Source organism: Poromitra crassiceps, assembly GCF_964638095.1.
Source record: "Poromitra crassiceps genome assembly, chromosome: 25".
Taxonomy (NCBI): Eukaryota; Metazoa; Chordata; class Actinopteri; order Beryciformes; family Melamphaidae; genus Poromitra; species Poromitra crassiceps.
Window position 1 is genome coordinate 14487473 of NC_139649.1, and position 21344 is coordinate 14508816.

General features: G+C 45.0%; 1 protein-coding gene across 1 annotated transcript in view; it reads left to right on the forward strand.

Annotated features, from left to right (window-relative positions):
* mfsd4aa (major facilitator superfamily domain containing 4Aa) overlaps positions 1-21296 on the forward strand; it is a 29379-nt gene extending 8083 nt beyond the window's left edge. The window contains exons 2-10 of the mRNA XM_083660706.1: positions 161-359; positions 979-1236; positions 7921-8032; positions 9778-9893; positions 10014-10187; positions 13375-13522; positions 13648-13718; positions 19925-20045; positions 20309-21296. Of these exons, the coding sequence (XP_083516832.1) occupies positions 161-359; positions 979-1236; positions 7921-8032; positions 9778-9893; positions 10014-10187; positions 13375-13522; positions 13648-13718; positions 19925-20045; positions 20309-20349 (1240 nt within the window). The 3' untranslated portion in view covers positions 20350-21296. The remainder of the gene's footprint in view (positions 1-160; positions 360-978; positions 1237-7920; positions 8033-9777; positions 9894-10013; positions 10188-13374; positions 13523-13647; positions 13719-19924; positions 20046-20308) is intronic.
* Positions 21297-21344: the final 48 nt, after the last annotated feature.

A 21344-nucleotide genomic window follows, 5' to 3' on the forward strand; every position in this document is an offset into this window, starting at 1 on the left:
GGGAGCGGGGATCGAACCGCCGACCCGCTCTACCTCCTGAGCTAAAGCCGCCCCTTACAGATACAGATACAGCATTATGAGATAATTACAACATGTACAGTATCAGATACAGTGCTCTGAAGCATTTGAATTTATTAAATTATCTTTATTTGATCCTCAGACTCGTGTGCTCCCTGTCAGCGCTGTGCTCGTGCACGCTCATCATCTCGCTGGTGTTCGCCATCATCCCGATATGTCACGACGTCACCATGCTGTCCGTCGCCATGGCGATCGCTGGCCTGGCGATGGGGGTGATCGACACCATCGCCAACCTGCGGCTGGTGAAGCTGTACCAGAAAGACTCTGCCGTCTTCCTGCAGGTGTGTGTGTGTGTGTGTGTGTGTGTGTGTGCAGGTGTGTGTGTGTGTGTGTGTGTGTGTGTGTGTGTGTGTGTGTGTGTGCAGGTGTGTGTGTGTGTGTGTGTGTGTGTGTGTGTGTGTGTGTGTGTGCGTGCGTGCGTGCGTGCGTGCGTGCGTGTGAGGAAGAGAGACAAGTAGGCATAATAACCCACTACAGGAGAGTCTTGATGTTCTCTGAAATTAGGTTGGGGAAAACGTGCGCATTGTCGGTATCGGCATCGGGAATCGACCAAAAGGGTTGGAAAATATCGGATTATCGTATATCGGCAAAACCAGAATCCAATATCGTGCAAGTTTCTTTTTAGTTTGTCGAAAAGTTCTCTTCATGTATACAATATTTGAAACACCTTTGAATGGTTGATTTATGATTACAGCTGCTGATAATGAGAATATTCAAATAGCAGCATGTGGTTTAGAATAAATCCTCCCTTTTACTGAAGTAGGCTATGTCTCAACTTGTTTTCCCTCATTTGTGTGTGTATCCTGATACACACACAAATGCTGCATCAGGTATCAATGGGTTAAGGGAGCACATTTCCAAAGTAAAGACCCCCCTCCCCCCACACACGCCTCTGTCCAGGTTTTGCATTTCTTCATAGGCCTGGGAGCGCTGGTCGCCCCGCTGGTAGCCGATCCTTTCCTGGCCGACGACAGTTGTGTCCTGGGTGCCAACGGGACCGCCAACGCCTCGTCCTCCTCCTCAGACCTGCAGCACCTCCGCAGCACCCTGGCCGGGAAGGGCACGGTGCTGCGCAACGTCTCCCAGTACCCGCTGCACACCGAGGGGGAGAGCGTCACCAGGGTCTCCTACGCCTTCTGGATCATGGCTTTAATCAATGTGAGTGCTTCTTTTGTATGTTGTTGACACATTCTTCTGAACACAAGTCCATTGCATGATAGACACGTCATAACACCACAGGTTCCCCTATGGCAGTGGTTCTCAACTGCTCTAGCCCCACAACCCACATTTTTCCTTAGTCGTTAAGTCGCGACCCAATTTTCAGAATGTAGCCTAAATTTGTAACGTACCGGTAGTTTAGCCCCCTTCACAACAAGCTAGCATGGCATGTTGGTACCCACGGATGCCTTAGGGTCTTCTAGTTTCATATGGTACCAGTATCTTCACTCTGGCTTTACACATTTGCCAGCTACAGCCTCTGAAAGACAGTCATTTCGGCTGCGGACGCCAGCATCCAGCATTAGTAGAACCTTTTTTTCCACATGCACCCACTAAAAACGGCCCCGCGACCCAGTTTTAGGTCCCGACCCACCAGTTGAGAAACACTGCCCTATAGCAGGCCTATTCAACTGGCGGCCCGCGGGCCGGATACGGCCCGTTTGAATTTTGATCCGGCCCGCCAGAGTTTGATATAAAAAAAAGAAAAAAAAAAAAAAAAAAAATTGGGGTGGGGGACAAAGATCTATGACTGGCCCGGGAGAAGCTTTTTTATTTCATTTTCCCTTGTTTGTTACATTACAGTGTTTGATTTTCATCATAATCTGGTTTTCCATAAGAATAATAATAAGTTCAGTGTTTATGCCTGTGTTGCTGTCTGTTGTAGTGTAAAACGACTAAAGGGAGAGCAGGTGGTTACATGAAAGTGAGTGAGAAAAGGAGAAGATACTGAATAATGACATCACAACAGTATAATCCTAATGTTAATTTAAAATTAAATAGTCTTCTAAACTAGGGCAGCGTCGAAGAAAATTTTATGTTTTTGTTGAGATTCCATTCCTTACAGCACCCCCTATCTAATAATAGTTCCAGCACGGCTGTGAAAATGTGGTGGCGGGTTGTGTCAAGTGTACATGTAATGGCTCGGGGAACGGTCCGGCCCCCCGTCCCTTAGGTTTCTGACAATGTGGCCCCCTGAACAATTTAGTTGAATAGCCCTGCCCTACAGTATAGAGCCTATACAGTAGATTATCTGACAATTAGCACATTCATGAGGAGAGGGAAAAACCTTGAAACTACTATAACTCCTCAATGCTTTACGATACAGAGCTCATGAACTCTTAAACAGGCAGTGGAAAATGAGTTGTATTTTTTTTTTGTATGTTACTACTTATCGCATTTGCAGTCAATCTAAACATTTCCACACATATTTTGTCAGAAAACCAATCATGCCTATACAGCATGTTAAAGAGTATACCTCTTGGTGCACGTTGCCTGTTTAAATACCATCCATGTGAAGACAAGTAGGCTCCACCTATGTTGACATATAAATAATTTCTAATTAATGCAAATATTAGCTTAATTAATGGATTAATTAGCATAACTGGTTATGTTTGTGATAATTTCAGCCCCTTGTTTCTTTTGTTTGGCTGTGGGTCTGATGAGAACAGAGAGAGTGACTCTCGCAGGCTACCTGTAGATATGAAGGCGGGGAGCGTCGTGTGATTTGAATAAGAGTACAGATAACTGCTGACGCATGCGGACATCATGTTTGTAGTTGTGTGGGTGCATGCAAATGTGTCCATTTGTGTAAGTGTGTGTACGTACGTTTTGTTTCTTCTCTAGCGATTCAGCTACAGAACGTATTTCCTAAACTGGTTGAATTGGTTGGTTTATGCTTATAGGCTTATAATCAGATATATTGTGTGTCCCAGGACAAAATTTGCCATCACCAAACCATTGGGAATCACGCTGTTGTTTTCAGTTTTCATTCGTATTCCCTGTACTGGTTATACTGTAGGGATACACCGAACCAACTTTTTCAGGCCCGATACCAATACGGAAACGTGGGCTTTGGGTATCGGCCCACACCGATAGAGATAGTAGTGGATTTGCAGGACAGAATGTCCGCTCTATCACGTTGTTGTCACTTCTAGTCTCTCGGTAGATGGTACGAGCAAGCTGTGCAATGCAAGTGAACAAATATATTATTTTTACGAAATACGGTAGGCTACTTGGATGGCTTACATTGTCTATTTCAAGATTCAAGATTCAAGATTCAAGATTCAAGATTCAAGATTTATTAAGTGTCCCAAAAGGGCAAATTAGATTGCAAAAAGCGTAGTACAAAGTACATACATAAAAACAAATAAGACAAAAAAAACATTGTAAAAACAGTCTAGAGCAGCAGTTTAAAGTGCAACACAATAGTTAAAGTGCAAATGACAACAGTAGCAACGATCTAAAGTGCACAGTAGAGATATAAAGTGCATAGTAGCAAAGTGCAGTTCGCTCACAGCAGCACATTTATATCACAAGAAAGAGCTACAATGTATCATTGTATTAAAGCACAAAAGAAAAAAACCTCGGTCCAGACCAAAGGGCAGACAAAGTATATAATACAGATATACTGTACTGTACCCCTAAGAATAAATAAAGATAAAAGAATAAAAGGATAAAATAAATAAATAACAAAATAACAGCAACGGCAGATGAGGGGACATTACATTTGTACCCCAGCAGCGTTCAACGCTCTGATAGAGACAGGCACAAAGGAATTTCTGTATCTGTCCTTTTTAACTATTTAACTATTTGACGTGTAACCGAGTATTTCTTGCCTCAGATAACCGACTTCCCAATCAGCCGTTGAATGGGAAGCGGTGGCAGCTTGTGGTTTAACTGTCACTTAGCTAACCATCCATCTGGCAGCGTCGGGTTATCACTTAGCCTCCCCCCAGGGGAAATGACTTGAACACAAACAAACATAGTGTGACATTTCATAGTGTGACATAGTGACATTTCAACATAGTGATAACTGGCCCACTCACACACACGCTGTTGCTTCCAACACAACAGTTATTCATGAGGATAATCAGTCTTAAAATCACATTGTAAAGCGCTTTGGATAAAAGCGCTAGGCTATATAAAGGCAGTTTATTCACCATTTACCTTTACTGATCCGATACCAGTGTTTAATTATAATAAGCTGTATGCCTCACTGTTTGGAAGAAACTGGCATCATTCTTCTATGTGTAAGGCAACATCATCAGGCTTGACTTAAAGATTGCTTTCCTAACTTTGTAAAACAAAATGTAACAAATAGATACTTTGATATAAATGTAATGACTTGTTGTTTATTAAAATAATGGTGTCCGATACCAGATCATCCCATTGTCACTGATCCCTGATCCAGCTAATTGAGTCAGTATCAGACCAATATCTGATATCAGTGTGTGTATCGACGGTGCATCTCTAGTTATATGCTTTGACGTTGCATCTTGTTGGATCTTAGTTATATGCTTTGACGTTGCATCTTGTTGGATCTTAGTTATATGCTTTGACGTTGCATCTTGTTGGATCTTAGTTATATGCTTTGACGTTGGGTGGGGGACAAAGATCTATGACTGGCCCGGGAGAAGCTTTTTTATTTCATTTTCCCTTGTTTGTTACATTACAGTGTTTGATTTTCATCATAATCTGGTTTTCCATAAGAATAATAATAAGTTCAGTGTTTATGCCTGTGTTGCTGTCTGTTGTAGTGTAAAACGACTAAAGGGAGAGCAGGTGGTTACATGAAAGTGAGTGAGAAAAGGAGAAGATACTGAATAATGACATCACAACAGTATAATCCTAATGTTAATTTAAAATTAAATAGTCTTCTAAACTAGGGCAGCGTCGAAGAAAATTTTATGTTTTTGTTGAGATTCCATTCCTTACAGCACCCCCTATCTAATAATAGTTCCAGCACGGCTGTGAAAATGTGGTGGCGGGTTGTGTCAAGTGTACATGTAATGGCTCGGGGAACGGTCCGGCCCCCCGTCCCTTAGGTTTCTGACAATGTGGCCCCCTGAACAATTTAGTTGAATAGCCCTGCCCTACAGTATAGAGCCTATACAGTAGATTATCTGACAATTAGCACATTCATGAGGAGAGGGAAAAACCTTGAAACTACTATAACTCCTCAATGCTTTACGATACAGAGCTCATGAACTCTTAAACAGGCAGTGGAAAATGAGTTGTATTTTTTTTTTGTATGTTACTACTTATCGCATTTGCAGTCAATCTAAACATTTCCACACATATTTTGTCAGAAAACCAATCATGCCTATACAGCATGTTAAAGAGTATACCTCTTGGTGCACGTTGCCTGTTTAAATACCATCCATGTGAAGACAAGTAGGCTCCACCTATGTTGACATATAAATAATTTCTAATTAATGCAAATATTAGCTTAATTAATGGATTAATTAGCATAACTGGTTATGTTTGTGATAATTTCAGCCCCTTGTTTCTTTTGTTTGGCTGTGGGTCTGATGAGAACAGAGAGAGTGACTCTCGCAGGCTACCTGTAGATATGAAGGCGGGGAGCGTCGTGTGATTTGAATAAGAGTACAGATAACTGCTGACGCATGCGGACATCATGTTTGTAGTTGTGTGGGTGCATGCAAATGTGTCCATTTGTGTAAGTGTGTGTACGTACGTTTTGTTTCTTCTCTAGCGATTCAGCTACAGAACGTATTTCCTAAACTGGTTGAATTGGTTGGTTTATGCTTATAGGCTTATAATCAGATATATTGTGTGTCCCAGGACAAAATTTGCCATCACCAAACCATTGGGAATCACGCTGTTGTTTTCAGTTTTCATTCGTATTCCCTGTACTGGTTATACTGTAGGGATACACCGAACCAACTTTTTCAGGCCCGATACCAATACGGAAACGTGGGCTTTGGGTATCGGCCCACACCGATAGAGATAGTAGTGGATTTGCAGGACAGAATGTCCGCTCTATCACGTTGTTGTCACTTCTAGTCTCTCGGTAGATGGTACGAGCAAGCTGTGCAATGCAAGTGAACAAATATATTATTTTTACGAAATACGGTAGGCTACTTGGATGGCTTACATTGTCTATTTCAAGATTCAAGATTCAAGATTCAAGATTCAAGATTCAAGATTTATTAAGTGTCCCAAAAGGGCAAATTAGATTGCAAAAAGCGTAGTACAAAGTACATACATAAAAACAAATAAGACAAAAAAAACATTGTAAAAACAGTCTAGAGCAGCAGTTTAAAGTGCAACACAATAGTTAAAGTGCAAATGACAACAGTAGCAACGATCTAAAGTGCACAGTAGAGATATAAAGTGCATAGTAGCAAAGTGCAGTTCGCTCACAGCAGCACATTTATATCACAAGAAAGAGCTACAATGTATCATTGTATTAAAGCACAAAAGAAAAAAACCTCGGTCCAGACCAAAGGGCAGACAAAGTATATAATACAGATATACTGTACTGTACCCCTAAGAATAAATAAAGATAAAAGAATAAAAGGATAAAATAAATAAATAACAAAATAACAGCAACGGCAGATGAGGGGACATTACATTTGTACCCCAGCAGCGTTCAACGCTCTGATAGAGACAGGCACAAAGGAATTTCTGTATCTGTCCTTTTTAACTATTTAACTATTTGACGTGTAACCGAGTATTTCTTGCCTCAGATAACCGACTTCCCAATCAGCCGTTGAATGGGAAGCGGTGGCAGCTTGTGGTTTAACTGTCACTTAGCTAACCATCCATCTGGCAGCGTCGGGTTATCACTTAGCCTCCCCCCAGGGGAAATGACTTGAACACAAACAAACATAGTGTGACATTTCATAGTGTGACATAGTGACATTTCAACATAGTGATAACTGGCCCACTCACACACACGCTGTTGCTTCCAACACAACAGTTATTCATGAGGATAATCAGTCTTAAAATCACATTGTAAAGCGCTTTGGATAAAAGCGCTAGGCTATATAAAGGCAGTTTATTCACCATTTACCTTTACTGATCCGATACCAGTGTTTAATTATAATAAGCTGTATGCCTCACTGTTTGGAAGAAACTGGCATCATTCTTCTATGTGTAAGGCAACATCATCAGGCTTGACTTAAAGATTGCTTTCCTAACTTTGTAAAACAAAATGTAACAAATAGATACTTTGATATAAATGTAATGACTTGTTGTTTATTAAAATAATGGTGTCCGATACCAGATCATCCCATTGTCACTGATCCCTGATCCAGCTAATTGAGTCAGTATCAGACCAATATCTGATATCAGTGTGTGTATCGACGGTGCATCTCTAGTTATATGCTTTGACGTTGCATCTTGTTGGATCTTAGTTATATGCTTTGACGTTGCATCTTGTTGGATCTTAGTTATATGCTTTGACGTTGCATCTTGTTGGATCTTAGTTATATGCTTTGACGTTGCATCTTGTTGGATCTTCACTCCTAGCTTGAAATAGTCTATTGGAAAAGGATCTGGTTCAAGTGGTGGATCAGATAAGACGATAATGTGTATTCAACTTCAACACAGTTTGAACCGGCGGAGGTCAAGGGTCAACCAGTAACCACTGGTTTCATGTCAGTGTGATGACACGTTGCAACAATTGACTGTGTGTGTGTGTGTGTGTGTGTGTGTGTGTGTGTGTGCGTGCGTGCGTGTGTGTGTGTGTGTGTGTGTGTGTGTGTGTGTGTGTGTGTGTGTGTGTGCGTGTGTGCGTGTGTGTGCGCGTGTGCGTGCGTGCGTGCGTGCGTGTGTGTGTGTGTGTGTGTGTGTGTGTGTGTGTGTGTGTGTCGTTAGCTCCCTGTCCCAGCAGCAGTGTTGGCATTGATGTATCATGAGAGACTGCTGCCTTGCTCCAGCCCCAGCCCTCGTCTGCTAGACCCCACCGGGTCAGAGCTTGACGACCAGGGTAAGGCCACCTCCGTGTGTGTGTGTGTGTGTGTGTGTGTGTGTGCGTGTGTGTGTGTGTGTGTGTGTGTGTGTGTGTGTGTGTGTGTGTGTTAGGATGACGTCATCATTCCTACTTTGACGTCGTCATTCCGACTATGATGTCATCGATCACTGATGATGTCATGGTTCATAAGTGTCTTTCATGCCTTTCGCTAGTGATGTCATAGCACAGGTGATGTCATGTCTCTGATGATGTCACAAACGGTATGATGTCATAGCACAGGTGGTGTCATGCTCGGATCTATAAAGGCCTGTTCCGGCAGGCTCTGGCCAGTGATTCATAACCTAAACTAATATCAGGTCAACCTCTGCAAACCGTTCCCAACTTCGAGCGTTGCAGACTTAGCTATCTAGTTCCACAACACCCCAGCTTCTCCAGACCTACCAAGTTTCCCGTGGTCATCAACTACCCGCGATTAGATCCACACGTCTAACCCCGATCCCGACAGTATGAATCACTCAGAAATGGATTTAGCGGGTACATTTCCGCCAATCAAGGAGGAGGCTCCCGAGATGCCAGTTTTCCCGCCGGCCGCTTCAGCTGACCCACCACGCGGTCAGCTGAAGTGGACCCTGAGGTGCCAGTTTCCCCACCGGCCGCTTCAGCAGACCCACCACGCGGTCACCCGAAGTGGCCAACACAGAAGACCCTGAGGTGCCAGTTTCCCCGCCGGCCGCTTCAGCAGACCCACCACGCGGTCAGCTGAAGTGGCCAACACAGAAGACCCTGAGGCGCCAGTTTCCCCGCCGGCCGCTTCAGCAGACCCACCACGCGGTCAGCCGAAGTGGCCAACACAGAAGACCCTGAGGTGCCAGTTTCCCCGCCGGCCGCTTCAGCAGACCCACCACGCGGTCACCTGAAGTGGCCAACACAGAAGACCCTGAGGTGCCAGTTTCCCCGCCGGCCGCTTCAGCAGACCCACCACGCGGTCAGCCGAAGTGGCCAACACAGAAGACACGGAGGTGCCAGTTTCCCCGCCGGCCGCTTCAGCAGACCCACCACGCGGTCAGCTGAAGTGGCCAACACAGAAGACCCTGAGGCACCAGTTTCTCCGCCGGCCGCTTCAGCTGACCCACCACGCGGTCAGCTGAAGTGGCCAACACATTGACCCTTTTGATGGTCTCCAGGCGCCTGCAGATTTTCTGTTCTCCAGAGGCCTCATTGGACGCCAGGTGGCATCCGTTGAGGGGAGGGTACTGTTAGGATGACGTCATCATTCCTACTTTGACGTCGTCATTCCGACTATGATGTCATCGATCACTGATGATGTCATGGTTCATAAGTGTCTTTCATGCCTTTCGCTAGTGATGTCATAGCACAGGTGATGTCATGTCTCTGATGATGTCACAAACGGTATGATGTCATAGCACAGGTGGTGTCATGCTCGGATCTATAAAGGCCTGTTCCGGCAGGCTCTGGCCAGTGATTCATAACCTAAACTAATATCAGGTCAACCTCTGCAAACCGTTCCCAACTTCGAGCGTTGCAGACTTAGCTATCTAGTTCCACAACACCCCAGCTTCTCCAGACCTACCAAGTTTCCCGTGGTCATCAACTACCCGCGATTAGATCCACACGTCTAACCCCGATCCCGACAGTGTGCGTGTGTGTGTTTGTGTGTGCGTGCCGTGCACGTGTGAGATTGATTTGACCATTCTATTCCATGGAAATGAAGAAAGTGTAAATATTGCCGTCCCCCCCAGGTCACGGACGTCTGTTTGGCTGCTTTAACGCCGCCAAGCTTCAGGGTCGCCCTCCCACGTTCTTCGCCCTCCATATCCTGGGCGGAGCCATCCTCTTCATCACGGATGGAATTATCGTAAGATGTGCTGCTATTCCCACCCAGCCGTGCTTAGAGCTCACACACCTGTATTAGTGACAGGCAGGCATCCAGACACTATTCTCACTAAAGCCGTGCTCTGTGTGTGTTTGCCTGCAGGGCGCCTATGCAGGCTTTGTCTACACGTATACAGTGAGCCCTCCTCTGTCTATGGGCCATAAGACAGCAGGCTGTCTGGTCAGTGTGTTCTGGGCCTCCATCACAGCAGGCAGGCTGGCCTCCATCTACCTGTCCTACAGATTCCCAGCAGCCAGGCTGCTCACGTTCAGTCTGGTATGAACCAACACACACTCACTTTTTTTTTTAAGCTTTTTTGTTCCAATTCCCCCCGTGCTGTCCCGGGGCGTGGCTCTACCCCCTCTGCCAATCTGGAGAGAGCTGTAGAATAATAGCACATGCGTCCTCCGAGTAGCTTCGCCAGGAGGACGTTAGCGCGTGGGAGGATCACGCTATTCCCCCCAGTTCCCCTCCCCGAAAAGGCGCCCAGACCGACAAGAGGAGGCACTATTGCAGCAACCAGGACACATGGGCTACCCTTAATCTGTCTCCCCAACCGCAGACACGGCTCTTCACATGTATTGAGGAAGCATGTGTTAGTCTATCAGCTCGCTCCAGATCCACAGAGGGGGTGGAGCAATGACCAGGACGGCTTGCGGAAATAGGCTACATGCACAACTTCTTTACTTCCTGAAATGAGTACAGCTTCTTTATTTCCTGTCCTACACTATTGGATGAACTGATTAGTCAGGTGTGCCTGATCATTGTTGTGACTGCAGCACACCTGACATTAATCAGTTCATCCAATAGACCAAATCACCGTGACGTCACCATGTAAACAAATTTACTTCCGGGTACCACTTGGGAAAGGCGGCAGGTTTAAATGTGCGTGTTGTCATATAAATGCTGTCAAACCCTCTCGTTGTTTTCGGCCGACTACTTTCAATTTAAATGGTTAAACGGTTGGTAAACATGCTTGTCCGACGTATCTAGCCTTTCTTCTGTGTTTGTTTTATGTAGTGTTAGCTAGCTAATAAAGTTTGTTTGTCTGTCAAACTCGCTGTTTTTTTACGTTACAGAGAGAGTAACCTCGCGTCACCAGGCTCTTCTCGGCGAGAAAGAGCCTGGTACAGACAGAGCTACTGACGCCAGGTCAATTTAATTTAGCTTCAAGTCTACTCTAGTCTGGTCCAACAGGTAAATTAGCTAGTCTGGTCTCCACTAACGTTAGTGAAAGTGTTGTTATGAATGATATTAAACAACAACACAACACGGACGAACCATTTTTGTCTTCTTTGTCTGTTTTTGTCTTCAACATGTCAGTTTGTGCCGTCCACCGCCATTATAATGTGTGGACCTCAGGGGTACCCGGAAGTAAATGTAAACATCCCGCTGATTTGGTCTATAGTGATGACAGGAAATAAAGAAGCTGTACTAATTTCAGGAAGTAGTGGAGTTGTGCATGTAGCCCATTGGCCAAGTACAATGGGGGGAAAAGGGGGGGAGGAGGCTATTTAACCTACTTCATCAACTGTAATAGTATGAATAAGTAATACAAAGTTCCTACAGAGGCCGACACTGAAAATGCACATTGTTGAAAAATTGGAGTAAAACATATTTGGTGTTAAAGGACAGGTGTTAAAGGGAAAGTTCAGGGGTTTTAGAAGCATAATGACCACAGAGCGAGCAAACGCCGCCTAGTGACGTCAACAGGCGGGGAGTTTCAAGCAGTTCAGCGCCACCCAATTCAAACCTGCCTCAAGAAAAATTGTAAATATTGAAATGGCGATATTTAGGATTTGGGTTGAAACTAATGTCTCAAACCTTTTGAGGCTTATAATTACTTTACATAAGACCCTAAATTACATAGTTAGAAGGTTTTTATGGATTTCGGTTTGCAGGGTCTTTAAGACAATCAGGTTCTCTCTTGTGTTTTGGATAAATTGTCACTTGCATTTGCTGTTAGCATTTTTAGGAATGCTAAGTCAAGGCAACAGGGATGGAAACCATTTCAAAATGGTGGTGGGGGGGGGGTTAAATTCCATTAACTTGCACCAGCATTGCTAACACGTGCTCACGAGACGCTTGTGACACCAAACATGGTTGGTGTGCTTCTTCAATGTGCGTGTCAAGTCACAGCATCTAGTGAGAGGAACTCAGCTGATGCCAGGCTCTGCTACGGTCACCACAAGAAGGAAGAAAACAAATGTTTGAACTGGGCGTGAACCGTGAAGTGACAACTTGTGAGATTAAAGAGGCTAACCGAAGGCCAGGATCTCCGCCAGGATCTTCATCATGCCAGACCCAACATTAATTACTCGTCCACAAACAAACAGCACAAAACAGGTTCTGTACCCAACAGAGCACTGGAGTTTGTTCACAAATACTGCCCCTTCCCACCACAAGGTTGCTGAACCATATTTGAGCTGCCTGCCACTCATTACGTCTTCACACAGCGTCTCTTCATAAGAAGTCTGTGTTTAGTCTCCCAGCTGCTGACAACATGAGCACGGGGCTGTATACAGCTAGGGGGCGCCGTCCACTGAGTCTGCACATTGTCAGTGGGTTTGTCAGCTTTCGGTCACACTGGTGAAATATTCAGCCAGAGTGCTGCTTCTTCTTGGCATTTTGATAGGATGGTAGGAGCGGATCAGAGATGTTTATTCACCTTATTCTTTGCCCATACAAGGACGCTTCTGCATGACGTCATTTCGTAATCGTCTTTCCGGTTTTAGACACGGAGGTAGATGACACCTACCGTAGTCATTTTTAGACTTGCCAAAAAGCTGTTTTCAAGCTAAAAAAACCCCAAACTGTTTTAAAGTTTTTATATTTTTCGGGTGAGAACGTAACATATATGTGACCAGTTTATCAGAATAAGCCTATTTGGAAATCTTTAACGAGCAGCGAGGGCCGGGAGCGCTGGCTGTGCTGACACCGGTCGGACTAGCTATCTGTCAAACCCTGCTGTAGGCTACTGGCAGTGAGAAAACACTGTCGACGTGCTTTTGTAACTAACGTTAAATGCCGACCGGGTAACAGCCATCGGCTCCTCGCGGCAGTAACGCTATGAACATGTCACTGAAGTTGGCCGCAGTGTAGCTTCTGAATGTTGCCAAACTTCATTCATATGACGTTTTGTTTTGAAATTGGCCGCCAACTAGCGCTGAACCCGGAAGAACAAATACAATTGCGAGTAACGCGGAAGAGAGAAAAAGTGGGCGTGGTGAATACAATTTGGTGGTTACATTTTGATTAACCCCTGAAGTTGTGCCCCTCCTCCTCCCCCCCCCTCTCTCTCTCTCTCTCTCTCTCTCTCTCTCTCTCTCTCTCTCTCTCTCTGTCTCTCTGTCTCTCTGTCTCTCTCTCTGTGTCTCTCTCTCTCTCTCTCTGTCTCTCTCTCTCTCTCTCTCTCTCTCTCTCTCTCTCTCTCTCTCTCTCTCTGCCTCTCTCTCTCTCTCAGGTGGGGGTGATAGTGGTGCAGTGTATGATGCTGATCCTCTACTGGAGCGCTGTGTTTCTCTTCATCGGCACGTGTGTGTTAGGACTGTGCATTAGCAGTGTGTTCCCCTGTGTGCTGGCCTTCACAGAGGACATACTAGACTATAAAGGTGTGGGGGTGTGGGTATAAGCATACACACACACACACACACACACACACACACACACACACACACACACACACACACACACACACACACTCACTCACACCTCTTCTCTCTGTGTGTGTCCACAGGTTGTGCCACAGCCGTCCTGGTGACCAGTGCCAGCACAGGAGAGATGGTGCTCCAGGTACTTGTGGGATCGGTAAGAAATAGTTCCATGAGTGTGTGAGTGCACTACTGTATGTTTGGAATAATGCATGTTTTGATACAGGCTGTCCTTTTATTTACAATAATGATTACATAGATCACAGTGCAGTCCCATCAGAACACCTGGGGCCGGTTGCACAAAGCACCTTAAGTTAAGATTTGCCTTTAGAGTCCGAGTTAAGGTGTCCATAAAATAAAATCGGCTGTGATGCTTCTTTATCATCAGTAGTTTGAACACTGTAAGCAAATAAGCTGATGAAGAAGACTTGGCGAAGTCTTTCTGACTTTAGCTCATTGAGATAAACTGCTGCTTGTCATGTCGTTGTTCACTGGTTCAAAGCCCACTTGTCAAACTCTTTATGCGTTCCATGTTGCTGTCAGTATGAAGACTTGTAGAAATCAGATGTCAACACCCACACTGAGGAGGAATAGCTCAGCCGGTTGAGCAGCTGTTTGTCTGTCTCTGCATGCTGGGCTGAGTGTTGGTTCAATTCCCAATGGAGGAGAAATCTTGTTCCTCAAACCGGTCTCCTATCTCTTTAACATGGCTGGAAACACACCAGCTGACAGAGCGCCTCCTACAGGCAGTCAGCCCGCCCAAGCCTCAGTCACTTTTGAATGGCAACAGCCAGAGGAAAGAGTGAAAACCGCTGAGAAAACCAGGCTAAAGATGTCTGATTTAGTGGCACAGACGGTTAGCATGCTATCCTGCAGTATTGAGGCCTCACTCACTTTTGAGGTCGTTGGTTCGAGTCTCAGTCAGTTTTGAATGGGGACAGCAAGAGGAAAGAGACAAAAACGCACAGAGATTATCTATGTCCAACTCAGTCTACTTAACTATTTCCAAATTGACTAAAAGCTAAAATATAGCCTTTTCCAGATTTTGATCTATATGGTAAATCATCTCTTAGTCCTCTGTGACAGTATTTTCCTGTGTGTACCCTCTAACACATACCCGCCACACAGGGGGGCCGTATGTTGCCCATGTGTGCTTTATAGTAACGTTCAGTCAGAACTCATTTATAATTAAGCCCATAGTTAATGAACTAATCATGTACAAAACACACACACAGTCACATATTTTATATACTGTATATGTAGTAAGCCTAATTTTTGCCATCACAGCTGCTTTTTACATGTATGGGATAATACAGGCTAATATACAAGGTGTCCCAAGCTCTGAGTCATTATAAACTCAATTAGCTACAGAAGCTAATGTTCACCTTCTTGTCAGACCTACTTCAACAGTCACAGATCAAGGTTTAAAGCTACAATATGAAAGTGTTACAAGAAGCTAATGTTCACATTCAGTCCTTGTATATTTCTCTCATGTGTTCATCATTCCTTTCCTCCTCTGTGTGTATGTGATTGAGAAATGAGATGCAGGTGGTGTTCATCCTAATTGGCCTGGTCAGGTGTCAGATTGCTGCTGGCTGATTGGCTGGTGGAGAGCATTTAAGCCAGCTGATGCCATCCTGTCGCCCCTTGCTCTCCTCATTCCCAACGATGATGGCTGCTGTGCTGACTGCTGTGTTCTGTCAGGTAGGAACTGTGTGTAGACCTACTTTAGTAGTTCTGCAGAACTTTATTAAGATGTGTCTTTATCTTGGTAGACCTGTGCAGTCTAAACTGTAAATAGTTACCTTCCAGATCTACACTTTTGTACACTGTAAATAACACTTACCCAAGTAGCAGAAAGTAGGGGGAGAAGCCCTTTAGTTTTTTGTAACATTTTCTGATGTTTATTTTGTAGGAGCTTATAGGTAAGAGCTGTGTCTTATTTACCGGTAATCCATCATTTTCTTTTCTTAGGTAAATTTAAGGTTGGGGATTAGTTTGATTGGTTAGTTGTGTTGGGGCCATGCTGTGCTCTGAAACTAAACCTGCTACTTGTGAACTTGTGATGGTGGTTCGGCTGATCATCCTTGGGAGTGGGAAGAGTGGGGGCACTTTTGTGTTGCGGTCCCGTTCCCCGAGGCCGGTTCCTAACATAATTGGGTGCTCGTCTGCTTTTCTCATTCGTCAGCACGTCGTCTGAGTGTGTGTATATATATATTTTATATGTTTGTCTGGTGGGCAGTCTTTGTGCAGGTGGTAAATGGTGTTAGTCAAGGTGGCTTTGCATGGAGCTGAGGAAGCTCATGGTGGTAAAGCTGGTGGAGATGTTTGTTGGAGGAGGAGCCGGTCAGAGGGGACCAGTAAGACTGAGGAGGGGCGTGACAAGGCAGGGCCGTCAGTAGCACCGTTTCTCCTCTTTCTGTGTAGACTGCTACCCTACAAGAGTCTCCGTACATAGACTTGCCTGTCACTCTGACTCCCAAGCCGTCTAAATCAGCGATACAGACGTATTTACAAGTGTCACAGAAACATTTCAAAGCCACATATTGAGAAGAAGAGTTCAGTTTCTCGACGTCGGGGTTAGAAAGCTCGTCGCTGCTCATAAATGCCTCTTTTCATCTGAAGTCTGTGCTGGTGATATTTTTTACCGAGCCTTTGGCCAGAGTGGCGCTGTGACGGCTGAGAGCTCTAACCTGGAAAAAATATCACCAGCACAGACTTCAGATGAAAAGAGGCATTTATGAGCAGCGTCGAGCTTTCTAACCCCGACGTCTAGAAGCGATGAACCCTTCTTCTCAATAAGTGGCTTTGAAATGTTTCTGTGACACTTGTAAATACGTCTGTATCACTGATTTAGACGGCTTGGGAGTCAGAGTCCGGCAAGTCTATGTACGGAGACGGGACTCTTTTAGGGTAGCATAGTCTACACAGAAAGAGGAGAACGGTGCTACTGATGGCCCTGCCTTGTCACGCCCCTCCTCAGTCTTACTGGTCCCCTCTGACCGGCTCCTCCTCCAACAAACATCTCCACCAGCTTTACCACCATGAGCTTCCTCAGCTCCATGCACACCATTTACCACCTGCACAAAAACTGCCCACCAGACAAACATATAAAATATATATATATATACTCAGACGAAGTGCTGAAGAACGAGAAAAGCGGGCGACCCCCTAATTATGTTAGGAACCGGCCTCGGGGAAGGGGACGGCAACACAAGTGCCCCCACTCTTCCCACTCCCAAAGATGATCAGCCAAACCACCATCACAAGTTCACAAGTAGCAGGTTTAGTTTCAGAGCACAGCATGGCCCCAACATCAACAAATCAAACTAATCGCCAACCTTAAACTTACCTAAGAAAAGGATGGATTAAAACAAATAGACACAGCTCTCACCTATAAGCTCCTACAAAATAAACATGAGAATGTTACAAAACTAAAGGGCTCCCTCCTACTACTTGGGTAAGAGTTATTTATTGTAAAAAAAGTATAGATTTGGAAGGTAGTTATTTCCAGTTTGGACTGCACAAGTCTACCTAGACAAGGACAGCTCTTCAAGTTCTAAAGAACTACCAAAGTAGGCCTACACACAGTGCCTACCTGACAGAACAAAGAGTCAGCAGAGCAGCCATCATCGGTGGCAATGACTGCAAGGGATGGCATCCCCAAACCCATTTAACAGTGCAGACATAGGAAGTTGGTGAAATAAAAGTTTGGGGCTATCATTCTAAACTGTATTAGGTATAGCATTTAAACGTTTGTGTCATGTGTTTACATCATTCCTTTCCTCAGTGTGTAATTTAACTATGAGTGTACTCCCAACTATGATGGCTCTCTGCTGTGTTCTGTCAGGTAGGAACTGTGTAGGCCTACTTAGTTCTTCAGAACTTTAAGATGTGTTATCTTGGTGGACCTGTGCAGTCTAAACTGTAAATAGCTACGTCCAGCTCTACACTTTTGTACACTAACATCTTACCCAAGTAAAGTAGGAGGAGAAGCCATTTAGTTTTTTGTAACATTTTCTCATGTTTATTTTGTAGGAGCTTATAGGTGAGAGCTATCTTATTTAATCCATCCTTTTTAGGTAAGTTTAAGGTTGGGGATTAGTTTGTTGTTGGGGCCATGCTGTGCTCTGAAACTAAACCTGCGACTTGTGAACTTGTGATGGTGGTTTGGCTGATCATCCTTGGGAGTGGGAAGAGTGGGGGCACTTTTGTGTTGCGGTCCCGTTCCGAGGCCGGTTCCTAACATAATTGGGGGCTCGTCCGCTTTTCTCGATCGTCAGCACGTCGTCTGTGTGTGTATATATATATATATTTCATGTTTGTCTGGTGGGCAGTCTTTGTGCAGGTGGTAAATGGTGTTAGTCAAGGTGCCTTTGCATGGAGCTGAGGAAGCTCATGGTGGTAAAGCTGGTGGAGAGGTTTGTTGGAGGAGGAGCCGGTCAGAGGGGACCAGTAAGACTGAGGAGGGGCGTGACAAGGCAGGGCCGTCAGTAGCACCGTTTCTCCTCTTTCTGTGTAGACTGCTACCCTACAAGAGTCTCCGTACATAGACTTGCCTGTGACTGACTCCCAAGCCGTCTAAATCAGTGATACAGATGTATTTACAAGTGTCACAGAAACATTTCAAAGCCACATATTGAGAAGGGTTCATCGCTTCTCGACGTCGGGGTTAGAAAGCTCGACGCTGCTCATAAATGCCTCTTTTCATCTTAAGTCTGTGCTGGTGATATTTTTTCCAGGTTAGAGCTCCCAGCCGTCAGAGCGCTCAACAGCGCCACTCTGGCCGAAAGCTCGGTAAAAAATATCACCAGCACAGACTTCAGATGAAAAGAGGCATTTATGAGCAGCGACGAGCTTTCTAACCCCGATGTCGAGAAGCTATGAACTCTTCTTCTCAATATGTGGCTTTGAAATGTTTCTGTGACACTTGTAAATACGTCTGTATCGCTGATTTAGACGGCTTGGGAGTCGAGTGACAGGCAAGTCTATGTACGGAGACTTTTGTAGGGTAGCAGTCTACACAGAAAGAGGAGAAACGGTGCTACTGACGGCCCTGCCTTGTCACGCCCCTCCTCAGTCTTACTGGTCCCCTCTGACCGGCTCCTCCAACAAACCTCTCCACCAGCTTTACCACCATGAGCTTCCTCAGCTCCATGCAAAGGCACCTTGACTAACACCATTTACCACCTGCACAAAGACTGCCCACCAGACAAACATAAAATATATATATACACACACACACACAGACGACGTGCTGACGAATGAGAAAAGCAGACGAGCACCCAATTATGTTAGGAACCGGCCTCGGGGAACCGGACCGCAACACAAAAGTGGCCCCACTCTTCCCACTCCCAAGGATGATCAGCCAAACCACCATCACAAGTAGCAGGTTTAGTTTCAGAGCACAGCATGGCCCCAACACAACTAACCAATCAAACTAATCCCCAACCTTAAATTTACCTAAGAAAAGAAAATGATGGATTAAATAAGAGACACAGCTCTTACCTATAAGCTCCTACAAAATAAACATCAGAAAATGTTACGAAAAACTAAAGGGCTTCTCCCCCTACTTTCTGCTACTTGGTTAAGTGTTATTTACAGTGTACAAAAGTGTAGATCTGGAAGGTAACTATTTACAGTTTAGACTGCACAGGTCTACCAAGATAAAGACACATCTTAATAAAGTTCTGCAGAACTACTAAAGTAGGTCTACACACAGTTCCTACCTGACATAACACAGCAGTCAGCACAGCAGCCATCATCGTTGGGAATGAGGAGCGCAAGGGGCGACAGGATGGCATCAGCTGGCTTAAATGCTCTCCACCAGCCAATCAGCCAGCAGCAATCTGACACCTGACCAGGCCAATTAGGATGAACACCACCTGCATCTCATTTCTCAATCACACACACAGAGGAGGAAAGGAATGATGAACACATGAGAGAAATATACAAGGACTGAATGTGAACATTAGCTTCTTGTAACACTTTCATATTGTAGCTTTAAACCTTGATCTGTGACTGTTGAAGTAGGTCTGACAAGAAGGAGATAAGAGAGGAATATGAGTATGTGATTTGAAGTTCCGCTTCACAATTAGGAAGTTCTTTACCAGACTTAAGAGCCTGAAAATCTTCAGTAAATATCCTGCAGTCTTTTTTTTAAGATGATTTTTGTAGGGCATTTCTGCCTTTATTTAGATAGGACAGTATGCAGACAGGAAAGCTGAATAGCTAAAGCTGTGTGTGTGTGTGTGTGTGTGTGTGTGTGTGTGTGTGTGTGTGTGTGTGTGTGTGTGTGTGTGTGTGTGTGTGTGTGCGTGTGCGTGTGCGCATGTGCGCATGCGTGCGTGCGTGCGTGTGCAGGTGATGCACAGTCGGGGCAGCTATTCCTTCCTGCTGAGTGGCATGATCGCATCTTTCATCGGCTTCTTCCTGTTCCTGCTCCTCCTCTTGGTCCAGCGCAGCCACAGAAAGTACCAGACAGGTACACACGCACGCACGCACGCGCACACACACACACACACACACACACACAGACACACACACACACACACACACTCAAAATGATCAATTCTAATAATAGTGCAGAAAGATTAGTAGCTTCCCTCGGGGCAAGCACTGCCCACAGGTAGCAGCAGCAGCAGCCTTTGATACATATTATGATATTCAGCTCCACTGGCGTTCTCTTGGCTCTACTTCTGTGTTTTGAATAAGATGAACATTGTTAACATTGTGTTTTCCTCCCAGATGCCTCTAAAGACACGGCCATGACAGAGAAGCCCAAGTAAGGAGAGCTGTGGTCCACCTGAGCACACCTGAGAGACAGAGAGGAAGACCTGGAGGACAAAGAGACCACTGTTTCTACTCAGCACAATATAAAGGGGACATCTCAGGACACACAGACTCGTTACTGCTCACTACTAAGACTTTGTTGCCATGGCAATCCATCGTACCGGCCTCCTCCGGCTCATAATCATGAACAAGCGGATCCTCTAGAGAGCATTTTAGCTGTGAACACTGTTGGCCAGTCCCAAAGAAATTCACTTTGCACTTTTCAATTGAGCTCACTTGATTAAAGCATAATCATGTTTGTCACATAAAGCCCATTTAGCACAAAGCTGGTGGAACCTGCCTGCTTCGTAGCTCTTAGAGAGCTTTCCTCAACCTAACCCAGCCTCCTGATCAAATGCCAGCTCAAATGGACTGGTTCAAACCATCCTCATCAGGGGACGTCACATTCCGTTTCACTCCACCGATCATTCTGGACTTTTATTTATTTATTTTATTTTATTTAACATTTATTTATACAGGGGGAGTCTCACTGAGAGCAACCCACAGCCATTTCCTGAAATTACAATGTACCCGTTAACACGTTAACGTTAGCAGAGTAAACACAGTCATAAGTGCAGTTATTGCAGAAATATACTCATGAACAACAATTAAACAAGAACAAGAGTATGCACCAGCAGACTTTCTCCGCGGAAAAGACGTTTCCGCTGTTCTTCTGACCGGATGTCAGCCGATTGGCTGAAGGAGTTGTCTGTCAAGGCAAGCACTCCCGCCCACTGAAATCGATGTGGATGGCTAGAAGTCCAGACTGATCGGTCGAGCGATTGTGAGGTCACGTGATCAGGATAGTTTTTACCAGGCTACGATCAATTTGCACTTGGTCACTTGCAGTGTGCAGGTTGAGAATGGTGAATGTGTATTACCTTTCCAAAATGAACCGCTCTGTGACCGTTTTATTCATAAAGTAACAGCAGGAAGTGGACGTCTGCTCCGT